Source organism: Gobius niger (assembly GCF_951799975.1).
Source record: "Gobius niger genome assembly, chromosome: 1".
Classification (NCBI taxonomy): domain Eukaryota; kingdom Metazoa; phylum Chordata; class Actinopteri; order Gobiiformes; family Gobiidae; genus Gobius; species Gobius niger.
In genome coordinates, this window is record NC_136852.1 from 13,622,108 (window position 1) to 13,639,819 (window position 17,712).

Genomic DNA, 17,712 nt, shown 5'->3' on the forward strand with positions numbered 1-17,712 from the left:
AGGCCACCCTTTTTCCATACTGAGATATGTTCTTACCTGAGCTTAGACGAGTTGATGTTAGCATTTAGCCTCTCCTCCTCTCCTCTATGTGGGGTTGAAGTTAGAAGCGACCAAGCTCTTCCACATTTTCCTTATTTAAATACGGTTATGTGAGTAGGTACATGATCCAAGTATAGCGACACAAAATTAAACTTGTCGATTTTTTAAGCAGGTTAAAAGACGTACTATATTGTAAGGCGTAATAACACCTTAGGAGCACTCCGACGGCCACGCAGTAATATCTTCACTTTACTATAGTACCCCTTTTCATCTGCTTAGAAAATCGACTTGTTTAATTTTGTGTGACTATACTTGGATCATGTATCTATCAACTAGTCTATGCTCAGGTAAGAACATATCTCAGCATGGAAAAACGGTGGCCTGTTCCTTTAAGCCCATTGAGTCAAATTTATTTTAGCTCAAAGTTAGTCAAAGTTAGTTCTCAGGGTCATCAGCACATTTAACCTCCATTCATTTTAATTAGATGCTTATGCTTTAGCAATACATTTAAGTTAGGTGTTTCTCTGCTAAAGACCTTCTGCTCAAGACATTTTTAGACCTGATTTATCCTTAATCTTGACCTGGTGGTACTTGAAAGGTCTGAACATTTTTGAGGTGTTACTTGGTGTGAAGAGTTCGAGAATCACTGATCCACTAAATGTAATAACACTTTCCTTTCTCTTCTCTTTTCCAGGTGAAGAGGTCAAAATTTTTGCACTGCATGATGGAAATGCTACCTCGCTGACGTTGACCTCAGCCTAGGCTCGCGACTGGACGGCTGGCGGGAACAGCAGGGAAACACATGGATCACCTCCTGCTGGAAGCTGTATCCATCGCGGTACTTCTACACAAATACCTGCTGTACTGACTTACTGCAGAGCTTTTACAAACTGAGAAGGATCTTCGACGGACGATAGAACAAACTGTCATGAGTTTCATCTATGCAAAAAAATGGTTTCCCCCACACGATTTCCGCTATCGTTGACACTTTTGCTGAAACTAGAATAGAGAAACCGCCAAATAATTACGAGGGTTATACATCTTTTTATTTACAAATGTGCTCATGCATCTAGGGTCAAAGGGTTAAGGGGGCTTTTGTTGTATATGTAAATGATTGTACATAATGTATAGAAGTGGACTGTTATGAGGAGTTTTAACACTAGGTCTAAATTCGGGCCTTGGGAGCAGCAGACTTTAATGCACTGCCTGTCAGTGTAATTTTCATATTGATTGAAAAAGCCAAGCCGTGGTCGCGAGGGTTAGTGGTTAAGAGTTCTCGAAGTCAAGCATCTCTCTTGGCTTCAGTTTCCACCCTCAAGGGTTTTTACCAGCCTCAAGTACAGCCCCCTCGTTTTCACATTTTCTCACAAGGAACTCATAAAGAACATCGTCTTTAGTGTATTATTTATTATGCGGTTGTGTTAATTTAACCTTTTTGTTACAGTACATTTCTAAGGATATGTGTTCTCATGTTTTTAAGCTGAAGTTTTTTGAGAGAAAGCGGGGAAGTGTAGGAAACATGCATCTCACTGACATTTTTAGATTGAATTTATAATAATTTTTCTTTATGATGTTTTTACTGAAGAAATAAAGGCGTTATTTTAAATGGCGTGTCCTTTGTTGTGATTTGTTGATTGTGGGGAAATAACTCCCCCTAGTGGTGCTTGTGTGTAGTACAGATATTAAAGGGATGTCATTGTAGACATTTCATCCTTCACAGGGACAGGTTTATCTGCACATTTCACAACTTTCAGGGTTAGAAATGATGAAAAAACTAGCCCGCAAGTTCATGCAATTGATACAAATACTTTATAATAGATACACAATATTATTTCCACAAATGCCTGAGATTACGATGTACCATTACTAGTAAACAAATCTAAATCAAGTTCATAATGAATACTTTTTACATTAAATGACAGCTGTACTGCTGCACTACAGTTACACATTAATTAGTATTTGGGATTTAGTGTTTATTATTGGAATGACCTCATTGTAGGTGCGTAGTAGGCCTAATAAAGCCAGAAAACACCAGCGTTACATCTAGTCACCCTGCTTAGACAACAACAGGACAATTCTTCAAACAAAAGTATATTTTAACAGTTCTGTGAAATACTTTAACTTTAAGTCAGTTTGAAAGTAGCTGCTTTAATACCATTACATTAGAAGGATTTTCAAGTGATACTTTCACATTTGCTACTTTTATATAATAATGTATCATAGACATTCAAAGACCCTTTTCATTGCTTTATGGATTCATTCCAAACATGTTTCTAAATGAAGAAAAAAAACGAAAAAGAAATACGAAAAAATATTGGTTCCCCCCTCTGGCGGTAACCAAGAATAAATAGAGCTCCATTTGAGTAGAGGAGGCGGTGCATTTTAAGGTTAGGCATTAGTGCATGAGAGAACATTCGCACCACTCTTCAAAAATGTAGCCTGTTATGTTTTACGAACACGCATTTTTGGCACAACTAAAGTGCTTTAGGGTATTTTTTGGAGCTCATGTACTTCTAACATAGACAGAGCATGAAAATACACAACAGTTCTTTATATTCTGGTTGTGTCGCTGTGCTGCAAACACTTGGGTGATGCTGTCCTTTTCTTGTTGAGGGTCTTCCGAATGCCCTGCCCGGCCAGGAAGTACAGAATGGGATCGACACAGCTGTTAGCGCTGGCTAAAGGCCGCGTCACTTTGTAGGCAATACTGGAGCCTTCTAGCAGACTGCAGGTGACCTGAGGAGCACAAAAGCCAGCATAAGAATACAGGGGAACATAAACTGACACAACAACACTTAAGGGCCTGACTTTTTTGGGGGGGTTTACAACTATGTGAAGGGAGCAAAAGTTTAAATTGTTAAGTTGTGGTCCCAACTCATTTCCGACATCCCCCATGCATTTCCAAAATGTCCCCAGGGGTGAGTTTAAGAGCATGTTTCACAACTTTTCAGGGTCACTGTGAAGGTTTTGCTAAAACTAGCCTGCAAACTCACAATCAATAAAAATGCTTCATATATGAGCAGAAATTAAAAAAAAAAAAAAAAAATTGGGTTCAGAGCCTTTTAAGGTTTTAGGTTGGATATACTGAATTGACAAATGTGAGTGTTTGTCCAACAGGTTGTTGGACAAACACTCACATTTGTCAACTAGTTGTTGGACAAACAGCAAAAATATGCCTACAGCAAGAGGACAATACTGAAACTGAAGGACAGCCTTATCCACCTAGCTGTCAGCAACTCTCTCCCTTCCCCCCCTCCCTCTGCTTCCAGCTGCATCTAAAGGCTCCCTCATGGACACTGAACTCTGTCCCCCATTGTGTTAATTATCTACGGTGTTTTTACATTCTAGTATTTGCATCGATGTATGTAGTGTAACATAATTTCTACTCTGTATGTGCTTTCATGAAAATGACAATAAAGCGAACTTCAACTTTGATAAGTGTAAAATACAAAAAAAAAAATGTAAATAAAGGTTTTAATGCTCACATAATCGGGGTTGATTTGTTGTAGATATCTGAAGGAGTAGTAGAGACTTCTGGTCAGGTGAAAGGGCAGGAAGCAGAGCATAAACGTAGCTAAAACAATGATGATCATCTTGACGGACTTCTGCTTGTACTGCTGAGTTCCCACCGCTCTCCTCTGGCCTCCTGATGTCATCTCAGAGGCCCACCCCGGCTCCAGCAGCTTCCTCACCATGAGCCCATAGCACACCATGACCACCATGAAGGGCAGGGCGAACATGAAGACAGACACCACAGAGCTGTAGACCAGGAAGTCATCGAAGAGCTCTGGGCTGGTGGTGTCATAGCAGACTCTCTCAGTGCCTTTATCCCTGTTACATTAGAAAATATTGGTGAAATATTCACATGGAACAAGGTGGATTAGGACATAATTAAGGTGAGTTTGTAATAGCGCTAATGTTGTTAGAGAAGAAAATAAAATCGCTATTTATCGTATTGGCTCAAGCTGTACAGTCGCACTATCTCTGTCATAGCCTTGACTGTGGTGCTCAGTCACCGTCCCTCAGCCACCGAATGCTTTGCTTGCATATCAGTATGGCGCTCGACGAAAGGTATTTATCCCCTTCCTGTGGAGGCATAGCCAAACTTCAATGGCAAGACATGTCCAATGTCTCGAGTTCATCTCTCCGGGTCCAGCACCGATGTTAAATAAACTCAATTTACTGCTCCCTTTACATATTTCTAACATGGACATATTTTACCATTAATGTGAGAAAATATGGAGTTTTGTGTCAAATGTTATGTTATGTTATTTTCTGCAGAGATCAAAACTAGTTAGCACATTTTATACATAATAAGGCCCTTCATTGTTTCTGTTCAAGATTTTTTTCAGTTTATTTCAGAGAGATATAATAATAACTAAATAATCTTCTAAAATCTTCTAAATCTTGTATGTTTTGATCATTGCAAATACCATGATTTGTGCACAAATTATCACAATATCTTAACTTTGTTCAGTTGTGTTTGTGAGGCACAGTATAAATGTATAGCATAGGGATTATTCTAATGGAAGATGTATACAAATTAATAAAAAACAACAAGATTTACTAATGGATTTGGCATTTTTACCTGCCTTACATTTAAAATGAAAAAATGTTACGATACACTTTTCATGGCCAGAATAACAAGCTAATTACATGTTATAAAACTGCATTCGAAAACTGGGGAAGGGAAAAGAGAAAAGAGAATAGTCCAGGCACACAGGCTACTTCTTCTATCTGCACAATGAAGTTAGTTTCCCAGATAGAATCAATGCTAACTAGTTTAACATAATTAGAGACACTTTGAAGGCGATTAAAGTAATGTAGATTTGATTATAGGATTCCATTACCTCGTTCTGGAGAAGTAGAGGACCGGGGCTTGGCAGAGTAAAACACAAGCCCAAACTGCCACAGACACCAGCTTGGCCCGACGAGGACTGACCCAGTTCAGGGAGCGCACGGGGTAGCAGATGCCAACGAACCGGTGCAGGCTTATACAGGAGAGGAACAATATGGAACCTGATACAAATGAAAGGACAAATGACAAGAAAATAAAGACAAAAATGTTAAGTATTACACATTGTGGGGTTATCTTTATCTAATCTTAGTCACTATGTCGAAATTTTATACTGAATATGAACCAAAAAAATATTTATTATCAGCCCAGTGCATGTTAAATGTTGTCTGAACCCATGGTATTTAGGAGTAGTATGAAAGTATAGTTAAGTTATCCCATTAGAGTTTGCTTTTCAATGTTACAATTAATATGCCTGGCTGAAATCAATATAATGATTAGTTATTAAATAAAAAGAAAAAAGAACATTGTAATTGAGTAATTTGGTCTATATTGACTTTCCTGTCTATAGCGCAGTACTGCATATATGAAAATATATGAAGTAAAGTCTTTAAGGGAAATAAGAATTTTTGATTGCTTAGTTAGTAATAATAAAGAATAAAACAATGTAAAGTTAAATTTGATTCCCTCTTCGTCATACAATAGCTTTCAATTATATTAAACCAAATCGTGAAGTGGCTGCATCTGAATACACAGAATGTATTATAAAGTCATACCATACAGATTGGCGTAGAACAGGAAGCGTATGATTTTGCAGAGGGGTTCACTGAAGGGCCAGTCGTTCTCGTCTGCGTAGTAGTAGATGAGGAAGGGCAGAGTGAAGATATAGAGGGTGTCGCACACGGTCAGGTTCAGCATATATATGGTGGAGGGCTTCCAGTGTTTGGTGCGGAAGATGATCAAGTACAGAGCTGTGGCATTCAGAGCCAGTCCAAACACAAACACAAGAGCGTAGCTCACAGGCAGGAGAATGTACTTAAAATCCTCTTGGAATTTACATAAATATTCACTGGAATTATTGAGATCGTGTGTGGAGTTGGCAGGGCCGTTCATTGTGTTTATGGGAACACCTATAAGAAATACAAAACAAGACATGAGAAAGGGTCATTTGGGGTAACACACTGACCTTATCTTCTGATGGGAAAATGAACAACTTACACCTGGCAATGATAAAAAATGTTGTTCCTGAGGGTACATTACAGATTAATAAACCAAGTCTTGGGTGTTTTCTGTATTTTCAGAAACTCCTATTTAAGCTTTAGTAACAGCCGCTGTTACAAAAATGATCCTAAACCAGCTTGAGACCACACTGTGCACATCATATACACAATAATGCACAGTGAACAGTGCCTTGATCATTCTGAAAAATGTAGAAATCACCTCAACCTTTCCACAGGCTACCATACTGTGACAAAAATAATAGCTTTAGCTCCGCTAAACTTCCCAAAGACCTTGACGCACATTGTCACGATTACAGTACAGCAAACTGCCAAAATCAGGCTCAACCAAATCCAAAAGTTATCATCAGTAACTCATCACCATGCAGTGGTACTCAAATTGGATTACGACAAGTTAACTTCCACAACAACACAAGAGACTCCTTCGAACCAGCGTTAGCCTACACCATCACAGCAGTAAAATGTAACCAATTACAGGTACTTACAGTAAAAAAAATTACCATGTCCTTATTTAGAGAAGCATATGTCAAAATTCGGCTTTGGGCTGCAGTGTGAAAGTGCTCTCATCGCAGAGGAAGCATGCTGTTGTGGCTATACCGGTTCTAAGACAGTAAAAGTATGCTGTGTATGTTTGTCATACAAGCAGGAACTTGCTTTGAGTCTGTGTCAGTTGAGCCAGAGGCAAATAACAAGTTCTGTCCTTGTGAATACTGTTATAGCTAATAATTATGATGCATAGCTACTGTATAAAAGTCTCGCTATGTGTTGTCAGTAAACACAACCCAGTTTTAAACCCACTGTCCATTCAGTGTTCTTACCTTCCATTCCAACCCAATTGTGCTCCTTGGATTAAGCAAAAGTAACTTCATAAACTATGACATCCTGGCATTTTAACACAAACAGTTCATTCCTGCAACCAAGGCCAGCCATGTTCTCAAAACAAGAAGATAGCCATTGTGGGGGTTAAAGCATGTCTGGTTTCTGTGTGTGTGTTAACTTGGCCATTCAAATGTGAGAAATCCTTTAATGTCTTACTATTGCCAAAAGCTTTGTGCATTAATCATTACAAAGCCTGGTTTTGTAACCTTAACCTTAGCACATACAATGTTGGGAAAGGCTGCTGCCCTTGAGACTACACTTGGGCAGCCAAGAATGGGAGTACAAGGCTAATCATTATAATTCAAAGTGAAATAATAGTTTTTAATTGTCACCTGCTGTTGATGCCATCCACACCAATTTGAAGAAAGGAATGTGTAACTTGTGTAGTTAAATCATGTAGTTAAATGCTAAACCATAGAAAGAGCAAAGTTTTACACCCACACTGACTGGCTTGACTGCACTGAGCACAGATTTTTACCCATATACCAAATACAGAGAGTGGGCATCACATAACATCTCATGCTAGTGATGTTGTATGTTACTGTATAGGCCTATACATGGTTTTGGTTCACATCAGTGTTAATTTCGTCGACTAAAATGTCTTAATTTTTAGTCAAAGTGATATTTTTGACCACTAAAATTGGACTTAAACTAAATTAAAAGGTTTTCATGAGACTAAAACTATGACTAAAATGTTTGGATATTTTAGTTGACTAAAATAAGACTAAATAAAAATGAAAAGGAGAGACTAAAATCATCCAAACTTCTATTGACAGTCTGAAAGAGCCTCATATCATGTAAATTCTCTGCCAAAGGAACAGCTCTGAGCTTTGTTCATGTGGGAGCTGCTCCATGAAGCAGAGGAACGAGACTAAATATGATTATAATAAATTTTATAAATGCAAAGTCGACTAAATTTGTCTTAAATTTAGTCAACTAAAACTAGACTAAAATTGAAGCTATTCTTTTGACTAAATCTCGACTAAAATTAAATAATATTTTCGTCAAAAGACTAAAATATGTTGTCAAAATTAAAGTGATAGTCTGTAAGTTTGCAAAGTAAGGAGAGATAGAGTGAAATTTAAAAGTAAAGACCTTCCTTCGTTGGCGCAGACGTGGGCAGTTTCACTTCTGTCAGTCTCCCCTGGGGGAAACTGAAGCTACAAACGTAGCTTACCACCACCGAATATGGAGTGAATGTACAATTGTCGAATGTGCTAAAGCGCTTTGTGACTACGTCTGTGAAAGGTGCTATATAAATAAAGATCTTCTTCTTCTTCCTAGTTTGCAAAATGAGTAGCTCAGGAACATCATTTTCAAAAGTAAACAATCAAGCTCCTCCCCCTTCTCTCCTGAAAAAGGAGGAAAAGCTCGTCTCATTGGTCAAAGTGGTATCCCGCAGATTCTGATTAGTTGCTGAAATCACCAAATGGAGTGACCAGTGCTTAATTTGATCCCCCGTTTGGGAGAACGCATTCCCCCACTTCTCATTTTTTCAGGGTAAAAATATAGTAAATATTTATATATAAATAAATAAATATAAAGATTTATCTGATATAATGGTAATTAATGAGAGTGTTCCGGCAAATGTTTTGGCCTGTTCCCCGAATCCATCACTTCAGACCAAAAGTGTTCCTGAAAATACTAATTTACAAATCAAGCACTGGGAGGGACTTTAGATAAAAAAATATTGTTATTTACTTACGTTTCCGTAAACTTCAGACCCAGACGGTCAATTATACACAATCTTTTAAATTCGTGAAATACTTAAACTTTAACACTGGTTCACATTTTACATCACCAAGTCCATCCTTGGTTGAACATGATCGATTTTTCCTTGATCGACTGCCACTTCTTGTTGCTATGCAGGTCTGCAGGGACTGGAGGCGCATCTTGACTGTCTCCCTACCTGATGAGAAAGAGAAATGTGTTTCATTAAAAAAAAAAAAAAGCCTATTATGCCTCAATAAGCATTACTCGACTAATTTTAGCAGCTTTTTGAATGACTGAACATGTAAGCGCGGACAAAAGCATCACATAGTCAGTGATGTGCGTGTTTATCCGTTATCCGCTCGCCGGTGTGATGCCGCCCACGGCCGCTTGATGGCGCAGTGGAGCCGCGTAGCTTCCGTTTGGTGGTCCCCCGTTATAAATCGCCCCATCCCTTCCCTGTGTGCTCTCCTTCCCCGCCTGTCTGCCTCTCTCTGCTCCGGTGGCTGCTTGAAAACACTGTACAGTACTAGTAGTGGCAGCAGCAGCAGCAGCAGCAGCCAAACAACACGAGCTTCAGTTTCTGCTCTGTGCAAAAACTGACCATTTATCTTCTATCATGGCCGCCGGAGTACACATTTAACTCGCGCCTTTTCCTCCCTGTCGCCTCGAGGGGAGGATTTCGCACAAGGAGATACAAATATTATTCCCCTCGGAGATTTATTTTTAGTGGTGGATTTCCTTCTGGGATTACTACACATTTCACAAGGGGAAATACCATTCATGTCAATACTCCACAATGCAGCCGCCGCCGAGGAAGGTGAGTGTGTGGAGTCCGTTATCTTTAGCTCGTGTACACAATGACAGACCCTCTGCACTGTTACTGGTATTTCACAGGCAGCATGCTTTGCCAACACATGGAAATGCATCGTGATAAATGAATAAAAAAAAAAAGTCATATTGCTAGCCGACATTAGCTAACGTTTCGCTAGCTAACGTTCGGTTAGTTTGTAACCTAGTGACATTATTATGCATCTGTCCAGCCATCACACGTCAAATTACGTTACTAGCTAAAACGCTACTCATATAAACATTTGCATTTAACAAAAGGGCATGCTAATCTTTTTTAAAATTACAATTGTTGTTATATTTGGGGCGTTATAATGGGATAACTTTGACAATAAAAAACACCCGACTGTAATTTTAATTATCGAACCTGCGGCACTAACAACCTTTATGTTAGCACCGCGAGGGTAGCTAGCCGGATAAAAATAGCGTTTACATCCAGACTTGTTACTGGCGATTTATTATAGCGTTATTACGAAAGATACTGTCACATCGCTGCAGCCGTCATAACAAAAGCTGTCGTTTCTCCACGTTGTTTTGAAGACCTTCAGTCTGCCCGGGGTCACGCGTATCATCAAAGGATGTGCTGACAAAAGCTAACACGAGGAAACATACGGGCAAGATGTGATGGGAGGATGAGGGATGACACCGACTTATTGATTCAGTAGGAAGTATGATAGATAAATAACCGCTCGAGACGGGTTAGTGGTGTCTCACAGGCTAGCTTTAAGTGGGAGTGTACGTGCACTTTTCAATTAGACCGAGGAGACTTGCCTGTGGACCTGCATGGTACCATCCTTCTAATTAACACATACTCCCCTGGTGCCATTTTACCTCAAGGATGTTATAGGCAGACTTGGCCAGAACAAGCCAAATCATGTCTTTATGCACACACAGGCTCGGACAAGTCTTCACCTAGACACCTTCAAAAGGCCAATGTGGCTGCCATATTTCGCCAGATCTTTCACAGACTGCAAGGTTTACCGTAAACCCCCATTCGGTTAATTTCTCGGTGGGATAAGTCAGAATTTCCAAAACAGCAGCTTGTTTCACTTTGACAATATGGTTGGCACATCCCCCTGTATCTCTGCCTGCCAGACCTCTATTGGCTGTCGGATAAAACAATTTGTGACTCATACACTTTTCTTCTGTTGTTAATCTTCAGCACATCTGAAATCGCATCCATTTTTTTTTTCTTGAAAAGTTCCGACAATCATATTTCTAATTCACTTTTATATCCCTGTCTAGCTCTGGCTCTAGGGCTATGATTTTTTTTTACTATTATACATGAAGAACCAATATTAAGTTCAAAGATCAAAGATGTGGTGAGTGAGTGATGATAACAAAAAAAATGTCAACTAGAGAAAACAATTCCCTGGCCAATGCACAAAGGATTTCAAGAAGGTTCAATCTCTGGAACCTTTCTGTGTGGAGTTTACTTGTTTCCCCTAGTTTCCTCCATGTGCTTTGGTTTCCCCTACTAAAAACATGACCAGTAGGGTACCATCTGTGGGCCACGACGAAGTGAGTGCGTTTGTGAGTGTGAGCGTAGGACACTAGTGATGGAAATCAGCCCATGACTTCAATCTGGTGGTTGTGTTCACATGCATGTGTCTTGTATATTATTCATAAACATGTGTGTCCCCAACTAACCAAATAAACACATTCAATAAAAAAAAAGTCAGGTCTGTCAAAGTGTAAATGTAAACAAAGCTACTATCGTACATAAATCAGGATTAAACTAGACCATAGCAATCATTCGGGACTAGTGCATTAGAAGCAAGTTATGTGTCTTCTTATTTTAAATGATTTACAATGAAACAAAGATGCTCTCCCATGTGTCTATCTGTTGTAATGCCGTTGATCTTGTCCAGAACAGTCATGACTTTAGCCACTGTTTAGTCAATGGCTGTCTGTTGGCATCCACTCAACAATAGACAATGACCTTCACTGACTCTGAATGTGTTGGCACTAGAAGCAGTGAATTTGTGGAGGCAAATTTTAGTAGCTCTCTCTGGAAGACTATTCAAACCAGGTTATAACTATAGGTGTTATAACTTATCGTCACTAAGTAGGGCTGCACAATATGAGGAGAAAAAAAGCTGTCATGAGTCTTGCGATATAAATCAGGACCAAAACTATAGAAATCATAACTCAAACTGAACTTTGGCACATTTTTAAGATTGCTGGCCATAAGCAAAACATGTAACGCTAGTCAATACTGCAATAATGTGCTCCAGCTCTGGTAATCTAGTAGTTGCACATTTCCAAAGTCTTTGTATAACAGGGCTCGTGGACTCCCTCAAGACATTTGTGTTCTTGATACTGTCACCTCTGACGGCCAAAAGCCCATTCAGGCTCACTACAGTCGAGCCAGGCCCTGACACTGATTGTTCCATTGATGTATTACTAATGGATGTGTGGATCTATGTGCGTGCTCCCTTTTAGCCCTCTCCCAAGCTGCTGCAGACACTCAGGAAGTCTGGAAGACAGACGCCTTGCATTGGCAGATGGATATGCCATCCACAGCAAAATCTGATCATTTAGTCGCTTTTGAAGATCTAGGCCCTTTGCTTGAACTGCTAAAAGTCTGACTCTGCCCATTCTTCATCACAATAGATTTTTCTGACAAGTATCACAATTACAATTAGTTTGGTTGTGTATGTTTTGAAATCAAGATTCAGTTCACAATACATACAATAAATAACTTCAGAAGCTGCTTGAGTATTACAAGATTTTATGCATCTAGTCTACACTTTATGAAGCTTACGTATAAATCCTTACAGAGACTGTTTTCAAAGAACATTCTATTAATACTAATATTTTCTTGCTTAGCTTATTTTTATGCAACCTTTAAAGTTTCCATTTCGATCCGCCGTGTTACTAGCTGTTTTTTTTTGTTTTTTTCCCAATATAACAGATCAAAACTGTTGTGTTCTCTCCAGGTCAAAGTGACACAGGAGTTGAAGAACACTCATGCGGAGCAGATGACGAGACTGCACTTTAAGAACCAGACTGAATGCGACCTGCTGGAAGACATGAGGTAACCACACGTTCACAGCCCCGCAGCTAAAAAAAGCTACAATTAACGCAGAAGGGTTGGGACGTGCGAAGAGGAAGAAAAAAAAAAAAAAAGAAAAAACGCATGTGGTGTTGCTGATTGTTTTTAGACGAACAAACGGGTTGGGAAAATGTGGATGGAATTTCCTGCCGCTCTCTTCCTGCTGTAAATCTGTTTCATCTTCTCCCTCCCATGTTTGGTGTCTATCTCTCACTCCATCAGTCACACTCTCTGTAGCTTTCATTTATTTCTGTTTGCCTGCCGTGATGTTTGTGTGTGCTTTCCTGCAATGGGAGAAAACCCTGGTGGCCTCTCACGCACTCATTTTCTGTCTATTGACTAAGACTAAAGGGCTTAAAGCAGGACTGGACCTGGACTGAACCAGGACCGTTGCTTATTTGTGACATCAAAACCCCTGCGCTACTCTTTGCTTCTTTTCCCGTTCTTTTAATTTTCATCGATCTTCGTTCTATCTCTGAGACGTCGTCGCCCCGTCCCTCTCCGCTCCAGCTGTTTAAAAGCAGATTGCCTCGATGCTGCTGGGCTTTGGCGCGCAGACAAGACTCTGGTCTCACTTGTGGGAGGAAGGGAGAGACCTTTACATACAACCTCGGCTTGTTTTAGTCACTGAGGCATGAGATTAAATGGCACTTTGAAAGACTTTGAAAATGCCTTGTAATCATATTTTTTCTCGTGGCTCATGTTGAACGGGGAATGGATATAGTTATTAAAAGGGTGACTTCATTCTGGAGGTCTGGACTTGAGCCCATGTGAAGTGTCCTTGGGCTAGACACAGAGCCAACATTTTCACTTGTTGTGTTAGCACAGTTTTTCCCTGGCTCTAATTTCTGTCTGTGTTTTTGATACTGTATACTGTATGTCTTTTCCACTTGTACTTGCTTGGCTTTGCTCAGCGCTCATCCCGGCTTCTGCGGTAGATTCCAGCGTACATGATGTGAGTTGATTTGAGTAGAGCCGAGCAGGTAGTAGAACCAGAACCAGCTCACTTTGATCGTCAGAGCTTGTATGATTGTCACCGGACAGAAATGCAACAGGAAGTTTGTGCACAACTGGGCAATAAGGATCTTTAAAAGAGTATACAATGAAAAAAAGATTGTGTTAGATACTGTACCACATAAAGGCATGATTATGGAGAAAGACATTATTGTAGGTTGAATAAGAACAGAGGATATAGCTGCCCAGAATCAAGTTTTCTTTTTTAAGCCTGCGGTAGATTTTAACTCTTAAATCTCAAAAGCTGCTCAGGGGTTATTTACCCTAATTAATCCACTGTCCGGCTTTACTCAAGACACAAACATCACTCTTTCTACTTTGCACAAAAGCAGTGATGACGAGGAAAAGGTTAAAAGGAGATGGGAGAAAGTGCTGGGAAGATTTTCTGAATGGGTCTACAGAGGGATCAGAGCGAGTCACAGGAGAACCATGTCAAGTTTGTGGACTGTGGGACTCAATTTAGTGCCCTCAATCTTTCTAAATCCTCGTGCACTAAAATCTCTGCCCAAGTAAGCTCAGTCTGATGACATTCATCATCATTAAAGGAAATCAACAAATCAGATGCAAAAACTCTGACCACCAAGAGGTAAAATTTTTGCTGTTTCAGAAAAAGTTGTAACTGGGTCAAGAAGTTATTTCATAAATCATAACTTATTTTCTCGCCTTGCCCATTTGTGCTGACAATATTTAGTGTCCAGTCTCTACCTAAGTGCAGCATTTCCAATGCCAAGTCTGAGCATTTTATTTTCTACTCAGGACACCGTCCGTCGTTCCACATATCGCGACCCGACTGCGCACTACCTATGTACCTATGTGCACGTATCGACTCTAAGCCGTAGACCTTTCCGTTTTCCAATCGCACACCTGCATTTGTTGTGGGCGGCGCCCCCACAGGCTGTACAGATCGTCATTAAAAAGTTTTGTAAGCCGCGATGAGAGCAAATGTGGACAAATGCTGCCTTCTGGTGGGAGTCATGGAATCATTCAGAGGTGCCAAGTTGTATTAAAACAGAAAAGAAATTGCTATACAACTATGAAGGTAAGCTAGCACCAGCAAAAGTTGCGCTAACATCAGCTAAATGCTAATATCCTTCTCAAACTCCGGTGCGCTTTTAACTTTATTGCCATAGTAGACAGTGCTTGTTGCTTTCCCATAAGTGCAGCTGGAGTTTTAGCCTCTAGGGGCAGCGCAATAGTAGTGCACAATCTGCAACTAATCAGCTCTTGAGGTCCAGTCGAGATTAATGGCTTGTATTAAAATCATTGCATCATTGAATAAAGATTGTATTTTAACGTTCATGGTTGAGAAAGCACATTCACTATGATAAACTTATTGTTAAAGAACTCCAATTGCAGCTATCTAAGTGATGTACTTTTATATCTGTCCCACGTTTTAGGAGTTTACAGACAACAGGCAGTGCCATGTCGCTCATCAGAACTCTTGAGGACACTCTTGATATAGGCTACTGTATTTTTGATAAATTAAAGTTAAGTTATACTTTATTAATACTTTATTATGCATTTTTGCTAACATTGCAATGCACTCTGATGAATAGATTATTATATTTATAAATGCATTTTACATTTTTACTATTTAAATGTTTACAGTTGTATACAATGACAGTATATATTTCGGACCTTTGCTGTTTGTGAACTTTATTTTTCAGGCCTTTTGATTTAAAATTTGAGCACCCCTGCCATAGAGTGACAGCGATAGAGTGATTTGTGGGCATGCATTGTTGTGTAAAACCCTATGCATTTGCCAATGTCCTTGTTGTGACATTGTTAGTCATGTGTCGTTGTCTCTTGATATGCTGATGTTTTCTTTTTGATGTAAAACAACACCGTTCCAACCTATTGTACGATTTACCACTAAAGTTGCTTTGACTTTCACAATGAGTTGTCATTACGCTGTGCTATATAACTCTATATGCCTGTGAGGTTTGTGTTTGGGTATAACTGAGAATTTAGCGTAACTGTAGTAACAGCTCATGAGTAAAACAGAGCTGCCCCGTGTGAGGCTCGAACTCACGACCTTCAGATTATGAGACTGACGCGCTGCCTACTGCGCCAACGAGGCTCATGAAGCACCTCAAATTCAGCTACCAGCTGAGCCCCCAATTTCATGTACTTCACTAATTTCATTCTTACCAATGTCGAAGTCTGTTGTTTTACATTAGCACATGTAAATTGTACTTTAAAGGCAAAAGTATAAACTTATTCACTTTTAAATCGACGTAAACCGTGAGTTATAGTAATTACAATCTCTATTCATCTTTCATTTACTTTTCTTTGTACAAATTTATTTCACAAAAAAATTCTGTCAAAAAAGGGCATCTGAGACACTCCGTGAACTCTGTGTATAAAAAAGACAGCCTACACGTTTCGACACGCTCGTGTGTCTTCATCAATGCAAGAATTTGTCAATGAAAAAGTACTGGTACCTTTTTAATAGCTGATTAAATCATGTGACACAAGATCTAATCTTTTATTTTAGGCGCACCCTCAAAGACAAATTGGTAAGGAGCCAATAAAAATAAAAAAATCGGCACAAACAGATGTGCTTGCTTTTCCTACAAAAGGTTTGCCCCGTGTGAGGCTCGAACTCACGACCTTCAGATTATGAGACTGACGCGCTGCCTACTGCGCCAACGAGGCCTATGTGGGTGTCAATTACGTCACGAGACGAGCCTTCGATTTCTTGTATGCCACAATTACGCTTAACTTTTGGTGGAAGGATTACTCAATTTCTACACAGGGACAAAAAAGTTATACAAGTAAAAGTATTAGATGAAAACTCCACTTAAAGGGGTTATACAGAGTTTCAAAATGTTAAAGCCACTACAACATGTTCCAGCCATGTCCTAATGTGTAGAATGAGCCCAGACCTTTTCACCACAACTGCCTCTAAAATCCTGCACTGTCACTCAAAAAGTTGTTACTTCGGGTCTGAAGTGCCGTCATGCACGAGCTTAATATAGAAGCTGCAGTTACGCGTAAGACCTGAGGTGGCAGTAGTGAGTATAAAGTGACCAACTTGCATCTAGTCTCTTTAAGTACAAGGATAACACTATCCACTTTTTCAAATCTACTTAAAATTAAATTGTGAAAGTACATGTATTTTAAAACGTATGAAATAGTTCAATTGTGCTGTTATGAAACCTGGACAAACACAAGGGAATGCGCCGCTGGTGTTTTCTGACTTAATTATTCAGATATTTCTGATCAAGGCAAGGCAGCCTTTAGATTGACCTATTGCAATGGTTCCCAAAATGGGGGTCGGGACCCCTCGGGGTTCACGAGCCCTTGTGTGAGGATCCCCAGATGATTTTAAGATGAGATAAAAAGAGGGAATAAGAGTGAATAACTTTATGTAATGGGGGTCCTGAGTTGTTTACGTGTGTCCATTTTTGGGGTCCCCGCCAAAAAGAGGTTTGGGAACCACTGACCTATTGCACGTCTAAAGAAATTATTACTAAAGTATTTAAACTAACATTTATTTAATTTTTATTTAAATATTTAATTTGTAAAAATACTGAAAATGTGTACTTTATGCATATTTTTATGTGAAAAATAAAGTTGATATCTGTGTGTATTTGACTTTTAGTGACCCAGCGGCTGTATGAGCGGTCAGCATGGTGCCATTACACAGCAAGAGTCAGTTTTAAACTCAATCCTCACTTTGATTTGTAGATTTTATGTCACTTTGTTCTTCTTCTTCAAAAGATCTGCCCCGTGTGAGGCTCGAACTCACGACCTTCAGATTATGAGACTGACGCGCTGCCTACTGCGCCAACGAGGCCTGAAAACTGCTCAAAATTCAATTTCTCGATGAGCCGCCAGTTTCATGTACTTCATTAACTACATTCTTTCCAATAGTGAAGTCATTCACATTAGCACATGTAAATTGTTCTTTAAGGGCAAAAGTATTAAATGATTAACTTTTAAATCTATTCAACGTTAACTGTGAGTTATAGTAATTACAATCTCTTTTCATCTATCATTTACTTTCCATTATACAAATTTGTGACGTAAATTATACAATAATCCACTTTCAAATCTACTTAAAATAAAATTGTGAAAGTATTTCACCCAGATTTTAAAACGTATGAAACATTATGCTATTATCA

General features: G+C 39.4%; 3 protein-coding genes across 6 annotated transcripts in view; 2 read left to right on the forward strand and 1 right to left on the reverse strand.

The window, feature by feature from the left end:
• Window positions 1-1,627, forward strand: part of relt (RELT TNF receptor) — a 28,571-nt gene extending 26,944 nt beyond the window's left edge. For both annotated transcript variants that reach the window (XM_079574610.1, XM_079574609.1), the window contains exon 12: window positions 734-1,627. In XM_079574610.1, coding sequence (XP_079430736.1) covers window positions 734-737 — 4 coding nt within the window. In that variant the 3' untranslated portion in view covers window positions 738-1,627. The remainder of the gene's footprint in view (window positions 1-733) is intronic.
• A 552-nt stretch (window positions 1,628-2,179) lies between these two features.
• Window positions 2,180-6,897, reverse strand: p2ry2.1 (purinergic receptor P2Y2, tandem duplicate 1; the record flags this gene model as incomplete). The annotated part of the gene is made up of 5 exons (XM_079552136.1): window positions 2,180-2,775; window positions 3,525-3,870; window positions 4,890-5,058; window positions 5,611-5,964; window positions 6,891-6,897. The coding sequence occupies 5 exons, from the start codon at window positions 6,895-6,897 to the stop codon at window positions 2,590-2,592; spliced, it is 1,062 nt and encodes a 353-aa protein (XP_079408262.1). The 3' UTR covers window positions 2,180-2,589.
• A 2,220-nt stretch (window positions 6,898-9,117) lies between these two features.
• Window positions 9,118-17,712, forward strand: part of fchsd2 (FCH and double SH3 domains 2) — a 40,190-nt gene continuing 31,595 nt past the window's right edge. For all 3 annotated transcript variants that reach the window (XM_079574031.1, XM_079574032.1, XM_079574033.1), the window contains exons 1-2: window positions 9,118-9,481; window positions 12,453-12,550. In XM_079574031.1, the coding sequence (XP_079430157.1) occupies window positions 9,461-9,481; window positions 12,453-12,550 (119 nt within the window). In that variant the 5' untranslated portion in view covers window positions 9,118-9,460. The remainder of the gene's footprint in view (window positions 9,482-12,452; window positions 12,551-17,712) is intronic.